We start from the raw sequence: 20,044 nt of genomic DNA on the forward strand, positions 1-20,044 counted from the left end.
ACACGTGAAACATGTCAACACAGATGAACGTGAACGCTACACAATTACACATACACATACGTGATGTAATAAACAAGGGTCCTGTTCCTTAACACTGACAAATCCTGTTTGGCATTACGAGAACAGTTGAATGCCGCATCTTATTATTGCCCAATGATGCAAGATTTCCCCCCTTAACCAAAATATGATATTCATCATATCATCAATATTATATCGGAAATGTATTCTAGAATCGTAATAGTAGTAGTAATGTAACGTTTTCAGAACTTTTCAGTTTTGAGAAACAGGACCCAAAGTCATTAGGAAATGTATTCTAGAAACTCGTAATAGTAGTAGTAATGTAACGTTTTCAGAACTTTTCAGTTTTGAGAAACAGGACCCAAAGTCATTACAACATTCACATGGCTGCATACCACAATTACGTGAGAACATAAAATACCCAAGTTACTACATCTTACCCCACGTGAAAATAACTTAGAGTGCACCAAAAAATCTACACAGCGTTTCTAAGGTTCTTTCGTCATAAGTTTAGTTTTCTTTTCACAACTATGTTTCTTTTAAATTATGTATTTTATTGATCATTGTCAGATGGACATACTACGAGTATATTATAAAATTTTGTTAGTACATACAATATTTATTTCTGAATAATTTAAAGTAAAGGAGTGAGCAAAATCAAAGGACATTCCGTCGGGCAGTCTAATGTGGACTTTAACTTTCTCTTTCATTAAGGTGGACTTTTTTTCACTTTTCAATTTTGGGCTCAGCAAAAGGGATTTCAATTAAACAGCCGGCCAGTGTGAGTTGAGTGAGGAGTGAGCAAAATCAAAGGACATTCCGTCGGGCAGTCTAATGTGGACTTTAACTTTCTCTTTCATTAAGGTGGACTTTTTTTCACTACCAAGTAAGCGCAACGGATCTATTGTGACAATCTGCTGAAGACGGGTTTGGAATTTAGACGCGAAACGTCCAGTACAAAACAAGGTACGTGATGCCGTACAGTGGTTAAGTTGACACCACAGGGAAATTTTCAATATTTCGATTACCTACTAGGTAATGCCTGGTAGGCATACCATAAGGATCAGAAATAATCACGGCTATCAAAATCATGTGGAAAAAATCCTGTTTATATTATAAGTTAAGTTGACACCACAGGGAAATTTTCAAAATTTCGATTACTAGGTAATGCCTGGTAGGCATACCATAAGGATCAGAAATAATCACGGCTATCAAAATCATGTGGAAAAAATCCTGTTTATATTATACAGGGTGTACGGTAAAGTCAAAAACATTCACCATAGTAACCAAAAGTCTATTGCAAACATGGAGCTTGTACAATATGCTACTGTCAAAAGTACCTCCTTACGAGTAGCAAATGAAATGGGAGAAGGAATGCTAAAATTCCTGAATCGTCTAATCAAAATTTTCACCTCTTTTATGAGACGAGATTTTGTTACAAAATAACCAGGAAACTAGTATAGCTCCGCTATACTGTAGTAATAGAAAGTAAAAAACAGAAGTATGGAGGAGTGTCTAATCAAAATTCTCACCTCTTTTACGAGATTTTGTTACAAAATAACCAGGAAACTAGTATAGCTCCGCTATACTGTAGTAATAGAAAGTAAAAAACAGAAGTATGGAGGAGGCTTGTTCATTGTCATCAAAGATGCACTCGGTAAAGACAGGCTCAAAAACCTCTCTTTATATGCCTCTAAAAATCACCAGCATATTAGCAAGTTTGTAACAACATGGAAAACATATGAGAGAGGAACTCTAACAGCTCTACTGCACAGGTTTATATGAAGCTACTAAAAAAACTTATCAAATATTTAACGTAAATTGAGATGAAGGGGGCGTGAGGGGGGAGGAAAATGTGAACATTAAAATTATGAAACTACACACTGGAAACTTGTTCAAACTTTTCCCGAAAGGAGTTCGTCAAAGTGAAAACTTCACATTCCATGTTCGTCACACATAATAAATATCTACATATACCTAATGCTCTTATGTATTATAAATAATAGTTTGGCATATGGAACAAGTGAGGAAGATACACAAGATTCGTTTGACATCAAATAATAGAAAGAGTTATCCAAACAGGACTAAGGTTAGGTATTTACACTTAACATCTTGGGGCACTATTTCTCCACACTCCCAAAATTGGCAGGTACCTACACACATTTAAATACTGAGGGCTATTGAGGGGCTAAAACTGTTAATAACTTTCCATTATACCAAAGCACGTTCTATAAAATAATATTTTAAAATAATTACAGTCAAAACTTGTATAATTTCCATCAAGACTCAAACCTTGTGGGTATCCGTGCTTTGTGATGAACCCCTTCTATTTTCCTATTATTATCATTATAGGTATACCCTACCTACTTTTACTTACTTTTTTATGTACTTACTACGAACCACGTAGACCCTTCTATTTTCGTATTATTATCATTATAAGTATACCCTACCTACTTTTACTTACTTTTTTATGTACTTACTACGAACCACGTAGAATGTAGGCATTTTCCAGGAGGGAGGTAGTTTATTTCATTGGGGCTAATTACGTCACTAAGTAAATACTGCCATTTATTTTCTATTAAAAAACTTTGTGCAACATTTTCCGAAACGAGCACGCCTGCCTGGTTTCATCTACGAGAGAGTATTCTGAAAACATTTTCCACGTATTGAAACAAAATCTGATAGTGCCATCTCGTCATACAATGGCTGAATTCTGATCAGAAATATATTGGCACTTCGTTTACTTTACATGATGGAGTTTTCAATTACGTATATGTAAGTTAGCATTGAATGTTAAGAGAACATCAGAATAAAATCCGCCCCGGGCGGGAAACCACTAGTAGATACTAGATACCTGTACGTCACATTCACAATATTATTAAATTGATAGAATACTAATGCATACCCACAACCTCACATGTTGGACTGCCATCACCGGCAATGTTATTTACTCAAATCATTCCAATAGCGGTGGGACGGAGGAAAAAGTACAAATATTTACAAGAGAAATATTTGTATTTCCCCCCTTCCTCCTTTCCTAACCGGAACTCTGGTATTTTCCCTTCCCTCTTGTTCTTTGTGGATTATATAAACTGGAAAGCTTTCAAGAGAATTAAAATAGGTATATATTTGATGGAAAAAAAATATAACAATACGTGGAATGGGGCAAAATCGAATGCAGGTAAAAACCTACCGATATTCTCGGAAAGAACAGAATTGAGCGAAAAATTAAAGCCAAATGCCTATCTTGGTGCTGTCTAGCATAAAAAAAATATAACAATACGTGGAATGGGGGCAAAATCGAATCTAGGTAAAAACCTACCGATATTCTCGGAAAGAACAGAATTGAGCGAAAAATTAAAGCCAAATGCCTATCTTGGTGCTGTCTAGCATAAATATGTATAATCTCAGGGCATGAATCCTCGAACAACCTTGTAAGAGTATCCTAATATTTGATCAGACCTTTCTGTTGATCGTTTGATGATATTAATCTCAGGGCATGAATCCTCGAACAACCTTGTAAGAGTATCCTAATATTTGATCAGACCTTTCTGTTGATCGTTTGATGATATTGGATTTCGAGCAGCTTATAAAACAGAGCAGCCCCCCATAAAATTGAGGCATCAGCATAACACTCAATCAAAAAACCAAACAAAACGGGGAGAAAAGGAAAGAGGAAGAAAGGTAGAGAAGAGAAACATAAAAGGAAAGAGAAATGACACATTTTTTTGAAGCTACATTTCAGCGGATATCATCCACGTTATCATTATCACTCCCTCTTATCAGGAGTGAACATTGTTGGCAAAACTTTTTTCATTTTTTGAAGCTACATTTCAGCGGATATCATCCACGTTATCATTATCACTCCCTCTTATCAGGAGTGAACATTGTTGGCAAAACTTTTATGATGGAGTTTTCAATTACGTATATGTAAGTTAGCATTGAATGTTAAGAGAACATCAGAATAAAATCCGCCCCGGGCGGGAATCGAACCCGCAGCCTAGCGCTTACAAGGCAAACGCGCCACCAACCAAGCTAACTAGGCTGGCTATATCACAAAAGTTTAACTTTCCAGTCTTTACAACGGAGATATTGGCATTATTGGGAAAGTGGCATAATTTATTATATGTAGTTTTCCATAACTTGGCTCTTTTACAAGACCAAGTGTTTTCACACTTAAAACGGAAAATGATATTTTGATTTGAGTTCACTGTTTAGTGAACCACACGGTAAAAACACGCACATATTAGTTTCTCTACACCTCTGGTCCGTATTAGTATTCACACAACTTTGCACTTTTACTTCGGGATGTTATGAATTTAATTTCCCCGTAAAACACATCAAATTAACCCCGCTGTAGCTTTCTGGGGTTAATACCATCCCACCTTCCCACCGTAATAATATGGATTCCTGTGTCCTGTTATCACTCTCCTCTATCTCTCTCTCTCTCTCCCTCTCTCCTTTTTTATTATTATTATTGTTATTATTATTTTAGTATTTTTACCTCTTATAGCAAGTACATCATGATGCTATGAATGGGCTAAAAGTAAACTTCAAATTATCATATACATATTTTTTTCTCTCTTTTCGGTTTGAATAATAATTATTTTACATATCAAAGTTTTCTCCCCCTCCCCAACTCACACTGGCCGGCTGTTTAATTGAAATCCCTTTTGCTGAGCCCAAAATTGAAAAGTGAAAAAAAGTCCACCTTAATGAAAGAGAGTTAAAGTCCACATTAGACTGCCCGACGGAATGTCCTTTGATTTTGCTCACTCCTCACTGCTTTACTTTAAATTATTCAGAAATAAATATTGTACTAACAAAATTTTATAATATACTCGTAGTATGTCCATCTGACAATGATCAATAATTGTTGGTTAGTAATAAATAACAGATACTTGATCAAACTGCCCGATGTATGACATTACAATTATATGTACGATAAAATTAACAATATGTAATTAAGTAATTATGTAGGGATGTCATGAAACCATGAAACATCACAACTAGGTGGTTAATGTGTTTGAATGATTTATTTTGCCTTTGTAATAATTGCTAATGTGTTATACCTACTTAGAGCTTGAAACGCGTAGTTTTTCAAATTAGTCAGTGCTATTTTGAATACTAACTTATCTGGACAGATATGAAGACTAGTGTTATGTAATGTCAGTTGAGAATGTTCACTTTGATTTCGTCAACTTTGAGGCTTTGATTGTTAACACTTTCCATCTTCATAAGCTCGCTAATACTTGGATTATTACTATGTATTGATGGATTCCGTATACCTTTTTTAAGTAGCGCGGATGAGATTATCAAAGTGAACATTCTGAACAATGACAAAGTCAAGTCTGTGCCCTGATCTCAAGGATCAACATTTAGAACTTTAAGTATTACATTTGCAAAACATAAAACATTTCTAATTCTTACTATATTTCCCCCGTATTCTCACTATTTTATTATTTATTTTTGTGTTTTTTTCCTTCTCTGTTTTTGTTTTGTTCTCCATTTCTCTGTGGCCTCTTCTGGACTTCTGTGGCTCCTCTCTCACCTCTGTTACCTGCTACTACCTACCTCTGTTACTTCTTCACCTCTCATGTCTAGATGGTCACACCCGATGCTCTCTTTACTCTATTTGGTACGTTTTATTACTATTTTATTTATTTTTACTACTTCTCTTATTTACTTGTAACTCTTGCCTATCTTATTTGTATTGTGGTTTCTTCTTCTTAAACAACGTGATACCTTACCTACATTGCTATACTACCTTTATTTTAGAAATAAGTTAAAATCTATTAGGACAAAGGAAGTAAAAAACTGTCCGTCGTTTAATTTTATTATAAATGTTTAATATCAAACCTTCTAACATTTTTATTATTATTACTTTTTCTCTAGAAATATAATCAAAAGTTTTTTTTTTTCTTTTTGTGGCATGTCTCAAAATTGAAAGTTTCGAACTAGCTAGACCTCTTGCAATCTTGCAAATCGGAGTCCTATGATAACTAGTGAAGAAGTTTCCTTAGCTGGGTACCCTAGCAGTCAGTCAGTTAGGTTAAAACAATTAATTGATCCACTTATACCTATGCTCTTAATGGGATGCTATAACTCCTCAGTAAGCTTTTGACTCGCTCTCACAATCATTCTGTCAAAACATGAAAAATATCTATAGGGCTACTTCATTGTTTTTCCTACCCCATTTCCCACCTTTTCTTCAGGATTGGGAATATTCAAATCAATTTTCCACAATGAAACGTTTTTAATTTTAAGTCGAACAAAAAAAATCCCGCGGCAATATTAAAAAATCGATGTACAGGGTGGTTCAAAACGCGAACAACAGTAGACTTTGGTTCAACAAGTTGATGGCAACTTGTTCTAATGCACACCCGATAAAATAATACAAAAATTTCAATTGGTAATACAAACGCGACCGAACTACAGACAATATTGTTACAGCTGTTCCTTACTTCTATCTTCTGCTTTGTTTGTGCCACAAAAATCGATGTACAGGGTGGTTCAAAACGTGAACAACAGTAGACTTTGGTTCAACAAGTTGATGGCAACTTGTTCTAGTGCACACCCGATAAAATAATACAAAAATTTCAATTGGTAACACAAACGCGACCGAACTACAGACAATATTGTTACAGCTGTTGCTTACTTCTATCTTCTGCTTTGTTTGTGCCACTTTTCGTCCTTCATCATTTCAATTGGTAATACAAACGCGACCGAACTACAGACAATATTGTTACAGCTGTTGCTTACTTCTATCTTCTGCTTTGTTTGTGCCACTTTTCGTCCTTCATTAGCATCTTGAAAGACTTTATGACTACAGATCTCTCCATCTATCTATTCTTCTTAATTACCTAAGCACTTTGTCATTTTATGTAGCACACTTTTACACCCTTCTTCTTTCATTTCATAATTTGACACGGTGGAATGCCATTTTCCTTTAAAAACGTGGCCTCTCACCCTCTTCCTTCTTCCATTTTAACCTAAAAGAATCACACTTTTGAACTTGGTGCATAGAAGGTACCGTACTGTCTCTTCTTCTCGGGGGTGATTAGTCCCCTTTACTTCTTTTATGGAAACTCAATTCTATTATTATAGAATATTTTTCAAACATATGAGGGGTGCTTAGTCTTGTCTAAATGTATTCAGGTGTGACTGATACACACGTATCTACTTTATAGCTATAAAATGTATAGGAAATACACATAGGTATAAAGGTTCTCTGTTTTTGGACGAACTTTTCCTTCGATAAAACCTGGGTGTTTACTTTTCATTTTCTCTTTGTCATTCCCATTGAAATAAAACAATTCAGAAACTATCTCTCAAGCACCTTCCCCATCCCGTACCTCTCTCTCTCTCTCTCTCTTCCTTCCCTCCTTCCTCTTTTTCTCTCGCTCTATCTCTTTGCTTTTTGCTTACTCTCTTTTCTCCCTTCTTCCGCTCTCGGCTCTCAGTTCTCTGGAAAGTTTCTCTTTTTCTCTCGCTCTATCTCTTTGCTTTTTGCTTACTCTCTTTTCTTCCTTCTTCCGCTCTCGGCTCTCAGTTCTCTGGAAAGTTTCACACTGACAGATTGTTTCTCTTGCAAGTTTGAAAAACGTCTCGAGCTCTTCTTTTTCTCTCGCTCTATCTCTTTGCTTTTTGCTTACTCTCTTTTCTCCCTTCTTCCGCTCTCGGCTCTCAGTTCTCTGGAAAGTTTCAGACTGACAGATTGTTTCTCTTGCAAGTTTGAAAAACGTCTCGAGCTCAAGTTGATACGTGAGTTGTGACGACCATGGGAGCTTTACTGGGGAAACTTTCAGCATAGATCCCCACGAGAAAATAAATAAACAAACGAACACTCTCGTAAAAAAACACACACACAACCATGTATGATTTTTCAGATTAAATTTTAATTGGAACTTGTGAATCTGGGATGTAGAACAAAAATCTGGTGTGAACATACCATGTATGATTTTTCAGATTAAATTTTAATTGGAACTTGTGAATCTGGGATGTAGAACAAAAATCTGGTGTGAACATCACACGACTTTCTATTACATTTGCGAAATACGTATTTGAAAAAAAAAGTCCCGGATATTTCCAACCATTTCCCGATTTTGAAAATTTGGACCGATTGCAATACTTTCATTACTAGTATAGCTCGCTACTCGCTACACTGTAGTAATAGAAAGTAAAAATACCAATAGATACTTTCGACATGATGTAAATCACTGATCCCTACCGAGTGTGTCTGTATCTACATAGCACTCTGCTATACTCTAACGTCCGTATCTAGCGGTTAACATTTTAACTCCTTGCATGTATCTATCTCTCTCCCGATCTCTTTCTAATACCTATAGCAACTTTAGTACTTCTTTCCGCTATAATTATATTTACTATCACTAACTTACTGTGGCCTGTGCTTACTACTTTGCCACTACTTTCTTGTAAAATGTAAATTATGGACATGATTGTAAAATGTAATCATGTCCATAATTCGAAATCGTTGGAATTTTATGTAAAAATTGTATAACAGATATGTAGGTAAATAAGGTAGATATAGGCCTAAAGGTACATTAGTAACATTATTGGTATAATTTTCCTCCCACAAATTGGTTTCTAAGTACATCTATGATATTGGTTAATTCATCGTGTCATAGTTAAGGGCAATTTCTATGTAATCATGTCCATAATTCGAAATCGTTGGAATTTTATGTAAAAATTGTATAACAGATATGTAGGTAAGATAAGGTAGATATAGGCCTAAAGGTACATTAGTAACAGTATTGGTATAATTTTCCTCCCACAAATTGGTTTCTAAGTACATCTATGATATTGGTTAATTCATCGTGTCATAGTTAAGGGCAATTTCCCAGGGAAATAAAAAAAAAGCTATCAAATTTTATTGTTTTATGAATGGGGGTATCTTGATATCTTTGAATATAATTCTTAACAACGTAGGTTTATCAAGATCATTTTCTGAAGACATAATGACGGATTTTACCACTTTTTCTAACGGTGTTCTCATGTTTTCTCTTACAGGAGTGTACGGGGATGTATTACGTGTAAAAATTTTGTACAATAAAAAAGACAGTGCTCTCATTCAGAAGCTATCAGAAATTTTATTGTTTTATGAATGGGGGTATCTTGATATCTTTGAAGATAATTCTTAACAACGTAGGTTTATCAAGATCATTTTCTGAAGACATAATGACGGATTTTACCACTTTTTCTAACGATGTTCTCATGTTTTCTCTTACAGGAGTGTACGGGGATGTATTACGTGTAAAAATTTTGTACAATAAAAAAGACAGTGCTCTCATTCAGATGGCCGAATCACATCAAGCACACCTGGGTAAGAACATTGCACGAGTTTTACTGCTTTCTTGGCATCCCACTTTTTTTAATCGGGATGATAAAATATACCCTCTTAGGTATGTTCTGGATTGTCTGGGACACGACTTAAACAATGACTTTACTTATTGTATAAAAGCGAGATCCATTGAAACTTTCACACACTGATCGCTCTATCTCCAGAACTTAAATACCTAGAAAGTTGAAATTTAGTAGGAATATTCCAATATTCCTTATATGTTCTAAATGTGCAATATGACTTTGCAGATTTTAAACCGATCTCGGGTTATGATCAATTTTTCGAAGCGCGGGCAACATGCTAGTCTATCAAAATTTTAATGCATTCGTTCTAATCCTAATGCATTCGTTTTGAATTGTGATTTTAATTTTATCCTCTTTGGATTTTCCCTGTTCAGCCATGATGCACATGGACAAGCTTCGTGTGTTCGGCAAACAAATGAGAGTCATGATTTCCAAGCATCAAGCTGTGCAGCTGCCCAAAGAAGGACAACCTGACGCGGGACTCACGAAAGACTACACGGCTTCCCCACTCCATAGATTTAAGAAACCCGGCTCCAAGAATTTCCAGAACATTTACCCTCCTTCTCCCACCCTTCATCTCTCTAACATTCCGTAAGTTATTAGTTATTAGGCATCAGTGGATCAACAAGTCAAAACCGTTTAAAATGTGATCGGCTGACAACACAAGACCTATGTAAATGTCATATTTGCCATATACAGAAGAATACTCGTATATTATTCCTCAAGTTCCTTCCATATGTTGAAATTTCATTATACATATTCAAATATTATCTACAGTCTACAAAGACCTACCTATGTAAATGTCATATTTGCAATATACCTACAGAAGAATACTCGTATATTATTCCTCAAGTTCCTTCCATATGTTGAAATTTCATTATACATATTCAAATATTATCTACAGTCTACATACATTGTACACTATTACACTGTCGCTGGGGTTTTCACCCACTTGCTAAAAGCATTTCTTGTCAACACTAATATATGGTCGCAACACTGATATATGGATGATAATTTACACGGATATATTTAAATCAAGATAAAATGAATTGAATTATTTCTTTCATTTTCCAGGGCTAGTGTCACCGAAGATGAACTCAAAGAAGCTTTCACTGAGAAAGGTTTCACTGTCAAAGGCTTCAAATTCTTCCCGTAAGTACACCTAAGAACAGCTTTTCTCTCATCTTCATCAGTATATGGGGGACAGCTTTTTCAACATTCCAGCTCCAATTAGGTTATATGCTACCTCATCATTTCCACTGAAGTCAGATGTCCTCTTGAAAAATTAAAACTGTTTAAAATGTATTACCTATTAAGTATGTACCTAACTTAATGTTTTTACATTTTCTGCTTTACAGGAAGGATAGAAAGATGGCTCTACTTCAACTAGACTCTATTGAAGAAGCGATTACCGCATTAATTGTAAGTATCCCAGACAATTATTAAGAGAAGATCAATTCAGTAATTTTTATAATTCAACAATTGTTCTTATATCCAAGACACAGAAAACGTTTGGTTGTTTTAGTTAGTAGCTATTCTTCAGAATTTCAAGTTATTAGGTATTATTATTATCTTTACTTTTTTATCTTGGAAAAAAATGGCCTGGTCAAAAATTCCGACATTTGTAACAACTTACTTTTCATCTTTTTCAGCAAATGCACAACCACCAGCTCAGTGAACAGAGTCATCTGCGTGTGTCCTTCTCAAAATCCAACATCCAAGATATCCGGGACAACTAAACTCCCTCCCACCCCCCTCCTCCCCCTCCCGTAGTGCGGGGTTAACTCCTTGTTGATAACGTGAGGTGTCAGCAGCGGAATTCAAATCATTATCATTTGATGTAATGTGTTTTTTTCTGTTCACATGTGGTCATTTAAACAATATTTCATGTCTAAGTGTTCTATTGAGTTGTATTTAAAATTTAAATTTGAAACAAACAAAATGAATCTCAAGTGTAAAACCTTAGTGTGAAGAGAGTTTTTATTTATTCAGTTTATGTGTGTTTATGAAAAGATCTAGATTATTTTTTCTTCTATGGAATGTCAAACAAGAGCTAGTTGTACGTACTTTAAGTACTGTCCACCATGTTACTACTGTGTACCTAATTTAATCTTTTTTATTTATAATATAGTGCATGTAAACTTTGAGTTCTCATGTCTTTTTTTTTCTCAATATTAATCTCGTTTACTATGAATCCTTTCTTCAGAGATTTTTGGAATGTCTAAATCTGAGTTAGTAAACCAAATGTGCCGTTGTATTTGGGTGAAAAAAAAAAAATAAAGCCAATAAGTATATGTAAAACATTAAAAAAAAGTGGCACAAATTATCCATACATCATAAAAAAGTAAAAAAAAAAATGGGATTCAAGCAAAATTTTACAAAGGAGAAATTGAGTTTAAGATAGCCATTTTACAAGACAAACATAAAATAAAATGTTCCTAACTGCAAAATTAATATGTTGGATTGTTTTAGTATAGATTTGAACAGTATTATGCTCGTCATTTTATTATTTTAAATGATGTACCAAAAGAAGATTCTTAGCAAACCGTATAGTTAGTGTTCTAAATCAGTAAGGATTTTGTGTAAATCAAAACTCAAGTGTTAGCATTTAACTCTATGTATATAATATTTTAAAAAAACACACAAAAAACAATTTACTTGCATGATTAAATGAAAAATGTTATGGTTTCGCTAATTTATCTTCTTTTACTTGGAATCTTGTTCATTTTTAGTTAAATTAATACCAACACTTTACATTATATTGAAATTTTACAACCTCGAACAGCTACCTGTAGTGTATTCAAATTTTATTCGAAATAAAATTGGACGAAGAAGATAATGTAACAAATACCTATGCATTAAATTGTGCTAACTGTTAGATTCCCAGGCAAGGAAATAATTACTATGAAGTTTCCCTGGGGAAAAAGTGTCCAGAATTTCAAATGGAATTTTTAAAATTTTCTTGCTGGAAAGAAGAAAAATTAAATATTTTATTTTTATTACCTTCAAGTAGTAGCTGTTAATACATAATTTAAAGTAATAAATTCTATAAATACACTATGTTCCTTACGTGCATTTACATTACTAGACACTGTAGTTTAAGTTATCTTCAGAATAATAAATTATTATTATTATTTGTGAGGGAAAACAAAAAGAACTTCATTTTCGACTGTTTGTTCACGCCCATCATCTTTACATTCAAACAATTAAACCAGTACCAAAAGAAACACGTGAAATTCATGGACCTCTAACTTTATTTGCATTTATTTTCATTTTGCTCCCTTTCCCCTAATTCATTTCTGTCGCGTATGACAATCTCTAATAATATAAAATAAATTTGAACAATCATTCCAACCAATCCTTTATTTTTTTAATTAATTTATTATTTTATTTATACATATATTAAAAAAGGATCTATATTTATTATTGTATAATTGAATTTTGTAGCTATATTATATTTTCTCACTTCTCTATGTCTGCTTCTCCCTCCTTTCTTCTCTTTCTTTTTTACCTCTATTACATTAAATGATGTGTTATATTATAGGTATTTCTTTCATTTAGGCTTTTGAAAGAAAAGAGAAACCTGTAGCAGTAGTTTTAATGTTTAGTCTATTTCTGTTCTTCAAAATTAGAGTAATAATATATATCGTGAGAGCAAAATTGTTTCACAAATCCGATTTACGCAGACGATTAGACATGTTTAAAAGCAGTACTTATAGTAATACTTGAAAATTTACCGGCTTTGTACAGATTGTGTCAGAAACATGGTATATGTATGATGACCAGATAATAACATATCATAACGTATATTTGATTATATATTATGCTTCGAGAGAGAAAAAGTAATCAATTGAAACGTACAAGAATGTCCCCATCTTGTTGTGTAAATCGAAGCTTTTTTCCTCTTGAAAACTTTGTATTTTCCATCTTGATTTTTCCAAACACGGTGCTCATCGTCCGTGTATAAATAATATTATTTATAAGTAGGCTCTAAACTTTCCATTCTTTTCCTATCTATTGGAACTTATCCTCACACTCATCATCTCCATTTTACCTACTTGAAATCTAAAACCCAAGACAACTGAAAACAAAAAGATTTTCTCACGGTGAATTTGGACCAAAACAAAAACTAACCGTTTGCCTTGATAAATAATTATTCGGGACGCGTGTTCCAATGAGCACGCTTTTGTAATTACATCTTATAAAGCCTGTTTTATAATATCATACTATCACCATATTATGGTAATGACATAATTAGGTATTTAAATAAGTAAGTAGTATTTGAAAATAAAATTTACCTGATCTATCACCATATTATGGTAATGACATAATTAGGTATTTAAATAAGTAAGTAGTATTTGAAAATAAAATTTACCTGATATCGAGTCTGTGAACCAGACCTAGTGCTTTAATTGCTCCATGTACAAAATGAGATCTCCATGTACCTGCAACATGATGATAAAGACCAATTGAAAGTATGATCTTGAGAATAGAAATTTAACAAAGGCAAAATTTCGTTCCAAAACCAATTACCTACCTACAAGATAGTCAGAGCAGTATTTCTCTGATGATTAAACATGGGCATTTTAATTATAAAACAGTTATGAAAAAATCCCGAGATAAGATTTTAAACAAGAGACGTCAAATAGACACATCTGATGAAGATTTTGGTCTCTCATCTTTTATTGTAAGTTTTCTTAGGTAAGTCTTATATTCTTATTTCATTATTATTACCTTAATTACTAACTACGATTATCCTATTTACTAACTTACTATTATATTTATTAATCGATTTGTTTTGTGGGCAAAATTTATATTCTTCATTTGCTTTCTTTGACGAATAACTGTGACTACTAATATGAATTCTGCCCCAAAACATTTTTATTTACTAAACTTTTACACATCTACTTACTATAACATCTATTTTTTGGTTTAAAAGATGGATAACTAACTAACTAACTTAAAACTTAAATTTCCACTCAACATTTTCTATGTATTTAATATCCGTGAATTCTGCCCCAAAACATTTTTATTTACTAAACTTTTACACATCTACTTACTATAATATCTATTTTTTGGTTTAAAAGATGGATAACTAACTAACTAACTTAAAACTTAAATTTCCACTCAACATTTTCTATGTATTTAATATCCTTTGATAGAATTTAAAAATTTCTAGTTTTAGATGTAAGCTGGTTTACAAAACCATTAGTGGTAATTGATTGACTTACAAAAGTGTAAAATGTAGATAAGTACCATTGGCGTATATACACATAATTTTATTATCTGTCTATATTTGAAGAAAAAAATATGTGTAAAAATATTTTAAAGGATATCACCAATAGATAATTATTGATTCAAGAAGTACGTCATTATTTATTTTACATTCTGCACTTAACAAGCATTGTTGAAATTAACTTAGTTGTAGATAATTATGTCTGTAGCTACTACTTTTTATGCAGGCATGAACATGAGAATAATCTATCGACGACAGATTGTTTTTTACTTGTGCCAATATACATAGGTTGTACCAATTACTTGCGACTTGTGAGACATTTAACATCAGCTTCAAGTCGGTAGATACGTAATAATTATAGGTAATTAGTTTAGTGAAATAAGAAGTTCATCACAAAGTCGTTTTGTTATCGTTACCTTGTGACAATTTGTCGTCGGTAGAACCTCGAAAATTGGTACATAGGTTGTACCAATTACTTGCGACTTGTGAGACATTTAACATCAGCTTCAAGTAGGTACATACGTAATAATTATAATTAGTTTAGTTAAATAAGAAGTTCATCACAAAGTCGTTTTGTTATCGTTACCTTGTGACAATTTGTCGTCGGTAGAACCTCGAAAAATTTAGGTTCAAACCATAAACGTATCTTAGGACGGAATTAAAATTATTTTGAACATCCCTACAGTCACATTATGATGTATCTTTTCTTCTATCCCAAGTTGGACTCGTCTGTTCCTTGCTGTTAAAACTATAAACACAAATGTTTATTTTCTCCTCTTCTCTTTTGTTTCTAAGGCCGGCCACTCACGGTCTGACAGACCTATAGATCTGTCAGACCACCGAAACGTGGCGGGAAAAGCTTCCGACTTGTAGGTCTCTCAGACGGTCTGAAGTTTGAAGTCGGAATGCACCACACATGTTCCGGCGATCTGGCAGTCGAGTAGGAACGTAATTGCCGGCCTTACACGAAATAATCATGCTATGACCGTTTGGATTTTTCACTCCCGAGTACATCTTCCTCTTTCTAGTATAGGAGGCAAATATTGCAGTATTGACTAGAATACTGCCAGGTTATAAGGAGGAACTGATGGAAACTTTGTCGCATGAGCCACACTGTAGACGTTGGAAAGAAAATGTCATATTTGTCTCTTATAGTTAGAAGAATACGTTCTATCCTCATAAACTTCTCTTGCTCGTACAACACCTTAACTAATCAGCGCCAACATGAAGCCAAATTGATGAACTTAATTCAAATATTTAAGTATAGGTTATATAATTTATAGATTAGATACATTATGTTGCATGTAGTTGGTTTAATAATAAGGTGGAAACCATGATAAATATTATTTATATCATAATTTATATACATTTTACTTATCATATTTAATTAATAAATAAATGAATTTGAGATATAAAAACAATTTTATCATCTATTGAAAATTTTGGACTTTTTTTTTACAAAAAATCATCGACAAGTCTCTTCACATAACTTCGCCCCGCCTGAGTGGGGCTGGAAAAGAAGCACATTGCCCAGATGGTCACCAATTTGAAACTAACCACACGTAACGTTGCTTAACTGGGTCGGGCTGGAAAAGCGAGCAGCACGTGATTGAAAAGCCAGAAGTCACCTATTTGGATTCTAACCACGTACCTATGTACCTAAAATATAGGTTGCTTACAGGTAGGTAGGCAATATACAGGGGTGTTCAACCTAAAAGTGCCCCAAAGTAATTAACCTGACTTCTTGAACTAGATTGTTATTAATTCTGATTGTAATGTTAACAGATGTTATAAACCTTGGCTGTAAAATAAAACATCTATAAATTTGGTTTGAAACTAACCACACGTAACGTTGATAACTGGGTCGGGCTGGAAAAGCGAGCAGCACGTGATTGAAAAGCCAGAAGTCACCTATTTGGATTCTAACCACGTACCTATGTATGTACCTACATTATTATAGGTTGCTTACAGGTAGGTAAGTGGCGGAAATGCGTATGTTGAGGTGGAGTCTTGGAGTGACTAGGATGGACAGAATAAGGAATGAAGTGATCAGAGACAAGTTAAAAGTGACAGAAGTTACCAAGAAGATACAAGAACGAAGGTTACAATGGTATGGTCATGTGATGAGAAGGGATGAAGATTATATTGGAAAGAAAGTGAGCAGAATAGAAGTGACAGGACGCAGAGCAAGAGGCAGACCAAAGAAGAAATGGGAGAATTGCGTGAATAAAGATCTGAGTGAGAAGGGATTATCAGTAGATGATGTTCCAGTGCTCAAAAAGTCGAATCGCTGAGTCTAAAGCAACGACTGTAAATAGTCAACTTTCTGTTGTTACACTTCCCCCTATCATCGTTCAAAGTTGAGGTAGGCACTTCAGGCAACTCTGCTGGGTTTAGCCAAACTATATTTGTATTTTAACTGGGGTAAGACCTAGGACCTAGGTATCAGAGTTCAAATTTACCGCAGTATTGAAATTCGGCCACCTATGGACCTAAACTAGACTAGACTTGTGGAATCCGCACGGCCGGTCCAGTTCGTCTGAAATTTAAAAACAATGTTCGTGTCCTAAAAAAAAAGATACCTAGTTAGAGGGAGTTGTAACTGCTAAGGTCTTATATATTAGTAGGGGTTAACTCTCACCTTTTTAGAAAAATATTCAACAGCTTACGTAGGTACGATAAACTTTCAAGCCACTGTCTCTGTTGGGCGAATGGGCCGTCAAAATCGGATGAACGGATTGAACGGTTGTTAATGAATTTTTTTGACGCCTTCAAATAAAACAAAATGCAATATGCAAGAAATAGTCGTCACGCTCTATCTGCGTGCGTGTAAACCCGGCTTTCATTTAATGAATTTTTTTTGACGCCTTCAAATAAAACAAAATGCAATATGCAAGAAATAGTCGTCACGCTCTATCTGCGTGCGTGTAAACCCGGCTTTCAAATCCCGCGCTTTTCAAATTTGAAAATGTAAACATTGAACTTTTTTGAAAAAAAAAAAGTTTTCTGCTAAATCTAAAAGTGCTAAAGAACTTTTCGTGGGACGTCCTCTTCAAGTTCTATATTATTTTAATAATAAGCTGTAAAGAGTTAAAATTATGAGTCTTTGGTTAATCTCTATAAAGTTAATGAAGAAATAAAAAACCAAGCAAATTGTACGGTAAGTTCTTGATAGTTTTCCAAGTACAAACGTAAGGGAAGCTTCCAGTGTAGAAAAACCTCTCTATGGAGTCTACCAAGTTTGCAGAGTCTAAAATATATACAGTATTGTATACAGGTCATAGGAGTGCTCTACCAAGAGTATAGTGTTCTACAGTAGGTCGTTGTCACTTCTCAAGTGATTACGTAAAATTAAACACAAATATTGCATGATCAGCTAATTAAAAATTTGCCAGCCTAGTTAATGACTATCAAGCTAAACTTTTATTCCTCAGTGCAGGTATTTCTATTTACAACAACCTTCCATCTTCGTTAAAATCTCTAAGTAACGAAAGATTCAAACCTGCACTGAAGGACGTCCTACTGAATTCCTGTCCGTACAGCATCCAGGAGTTCTCCCTGACCTAGGGACGGTTCTCTATCTCTCCTATGCACACACACACCTTCATTAAATTTGCTCTCTCACTCTTTTCACCTTACATATTGCTGGTATAATAGTATTGACTTTTTCTTATCATATTATCATTAGTATTGTTTTTTTTTATTATTATTATTGTTTTTTTTTTATTATTATTATTTTTTTTTTTTTAGTGTTAAGCATAGATGTAAGCTATAAATTGTGAACATACCCTGTATAAAAAATAATGTGAAGAGACTTGTCGATGATTTTTTGTAAAAAAAAGTCCAAAATTTTCAATAGATGATAAAATTGTTTTTATATCTCAAATTCATTTATTTATTAATTAAATATGATAAGTAAAATGTATATAAATTATGATATAAATAATATTTATCATGGTTTCCACCTTATTATTAAACCAACTACATGCAACATAATGTATCTAATCTATAAATTATATAACCTATACTTAAATATTTGAATTAAGTTCATCAATTTGGCTTCATGTTGGCGCTGATTAGTTAAGGTGTTGTACGAGCAAGAGAAGTTTATGAGGATAGAACGTATTCTTCTAACTATAAGAGACAAATATGACATTTTCTTTCCAACGTCTACAGTGTGGCTCATGCGACAAAGTTTCCATCAGTTCCTCCTTATAACCTGGCAGTATTCTAGTCAATACTGCAATATTTGCCTCCTATACTAGAAAGAGGAAGATGTACTCGGGAGTGAAAAATCCAAACGGTCATAGCATGATTATTTCGTGTAAGGCCGGCAATTACGTTCCTACTCGACTGCCAGATCGCCGGAACATATGTGGTGGATTCCGACTTCAAACTTCAGACCGTCTGAGAGACCTACAAGTCGGAAGCTTTTCCCGCCACGTTTCGGTGGTCTGACAGATCTATAGGTCTGTCAGACCGTGAGTGGCCGGCCTTAGAAACAAAAGAGAAGAGGAGAAAATAAACATTTGTGTTTATAGTTTTAACAGCAAGGAACAGACGAGTCCAACTTGGGATAGAAGAAAAGATACATCATAATGTGACTGTAGGGATGTTCAAAATAATTTTATTTCGGTCCTAAGATACGTTTATGGTTTGAACCTAAATTTTTCGAGGTTCTACCGACGACAAATTGTCACAAGGTAACGATAACAAAACGACTTTGTGATGAACTTCTTATTTAACTAAACTAATTATAATTATTACGTATGTACCTACTTGAAGCTGATGTTAAATGTCTCACAAGTCGCAAGTAATTGGTACAACCTATGTATATTGGCACAAGTAAAAAACAATCTGTCGTCGATAGATTATTCTCATGTTCATGCCTGCATAAAAAGTAGTAGCTACAGACATAATTATCTACAACTAAGTTAATTTCAACAATGCTTGTTACCTAAGTGCAGAATGTAAAATAAATAATGACGTACTTCTTGAATCAATATTATCTATTGGTGATATCCTTTAAAATATTTTTACACATATGATTATTTATAAGTAGGCTCTAAACTTTCCATTCTTTTCCTATCTATTGGAACTTATCCTCACACTCATCATTTCCATTTTACCTACTTGATACATATACCTAATGCACTTATGTATTATAAATAATAGTTTGGCATGTGGAACAAGTGAGGAAGATACACAAGTTTCGTTTGACATCAAATAATAGAAAGAGTTATCCAAACAGGACTAAGGTTAGGTATTTACACTTAACATCTTGGGGCACTATTTCTCCGTCGTCCTTTATAATAGTCATAACATGCATTCTCGTTTAATTCTTCTCAGTGCCTTCTATTTATCTTCCTATTATTAAATTCTATATTGCTTGTGAATTCTATTTGA

General features: G+C 33.9%; 1 protein-coding gene and 2 long non-coding RNA genes across 3 annotated transcripts; all 3 read left to right on the forward strand.

The window, feature by feature from the left end:
• Positions 1–5,622: 5,622 nt before the first annotated feature.
• On the forward strand, positions 5,623–13,143 carry LOC103518071 (polypyrimidine tract-binding protein 3; the record flags this gene model as incomplete). Its single annotated transcript, XM_026829965.1, is given in 6 exon segments — positions 5,623–5,656; positions 9,269–9,361; positions 9,777–9,993; positions 10,477–10,554; positions 10,761–10,824; positions 11,055–13,143. Coding segments are annotated over 6 exon segments (573 nt in total). The 3' UTR covers positions 11,142–13,143.
• A 417-nt stretch (positions 13,144–13,560) lies between these two features.
• Positions 13,561–13,986, forward strand: LOC113471085. Its single transcript, XR_003393917.1, has 2 exons — positions 13,561–13,660; positions 13,738–13,986. It is a non-coding gene; the product is annotated as an uncharacterized LOC113471085 (long non-coding RNA).
• Positions 13,987–14,863: 877 nt separating this feature from the next.
• On the forward strand, positions 14,864–15,574 carry LOC113471086. The gene is made up of 2 exons (XR_003393918.1): positions 14,864–14,926; positions 15,101–15,574. It is a non-coding gene; the product is annotated as an uncharacterized LOC113471086 (long non-coding RNA).
• Positions 15,575–20,044: the final 4,470 nt, after the last annotated feature.

Source organism: Diaphorina citri, unplaced genomic scaffold, assembly GCF_000475195.1.
Source record: "Diaphorina citri unplaced genomic scaffold, Diaci psyllid genome assembly version 1.1 scaffold2063, whole genome shotgun sequence".
Classification (NCBI taxonomy): Eukaryota; Metazoa; Arthropoda; class Insecta; order Hemiptera; family Psyllidae; genus Diaphorina; species Diaphorina citri.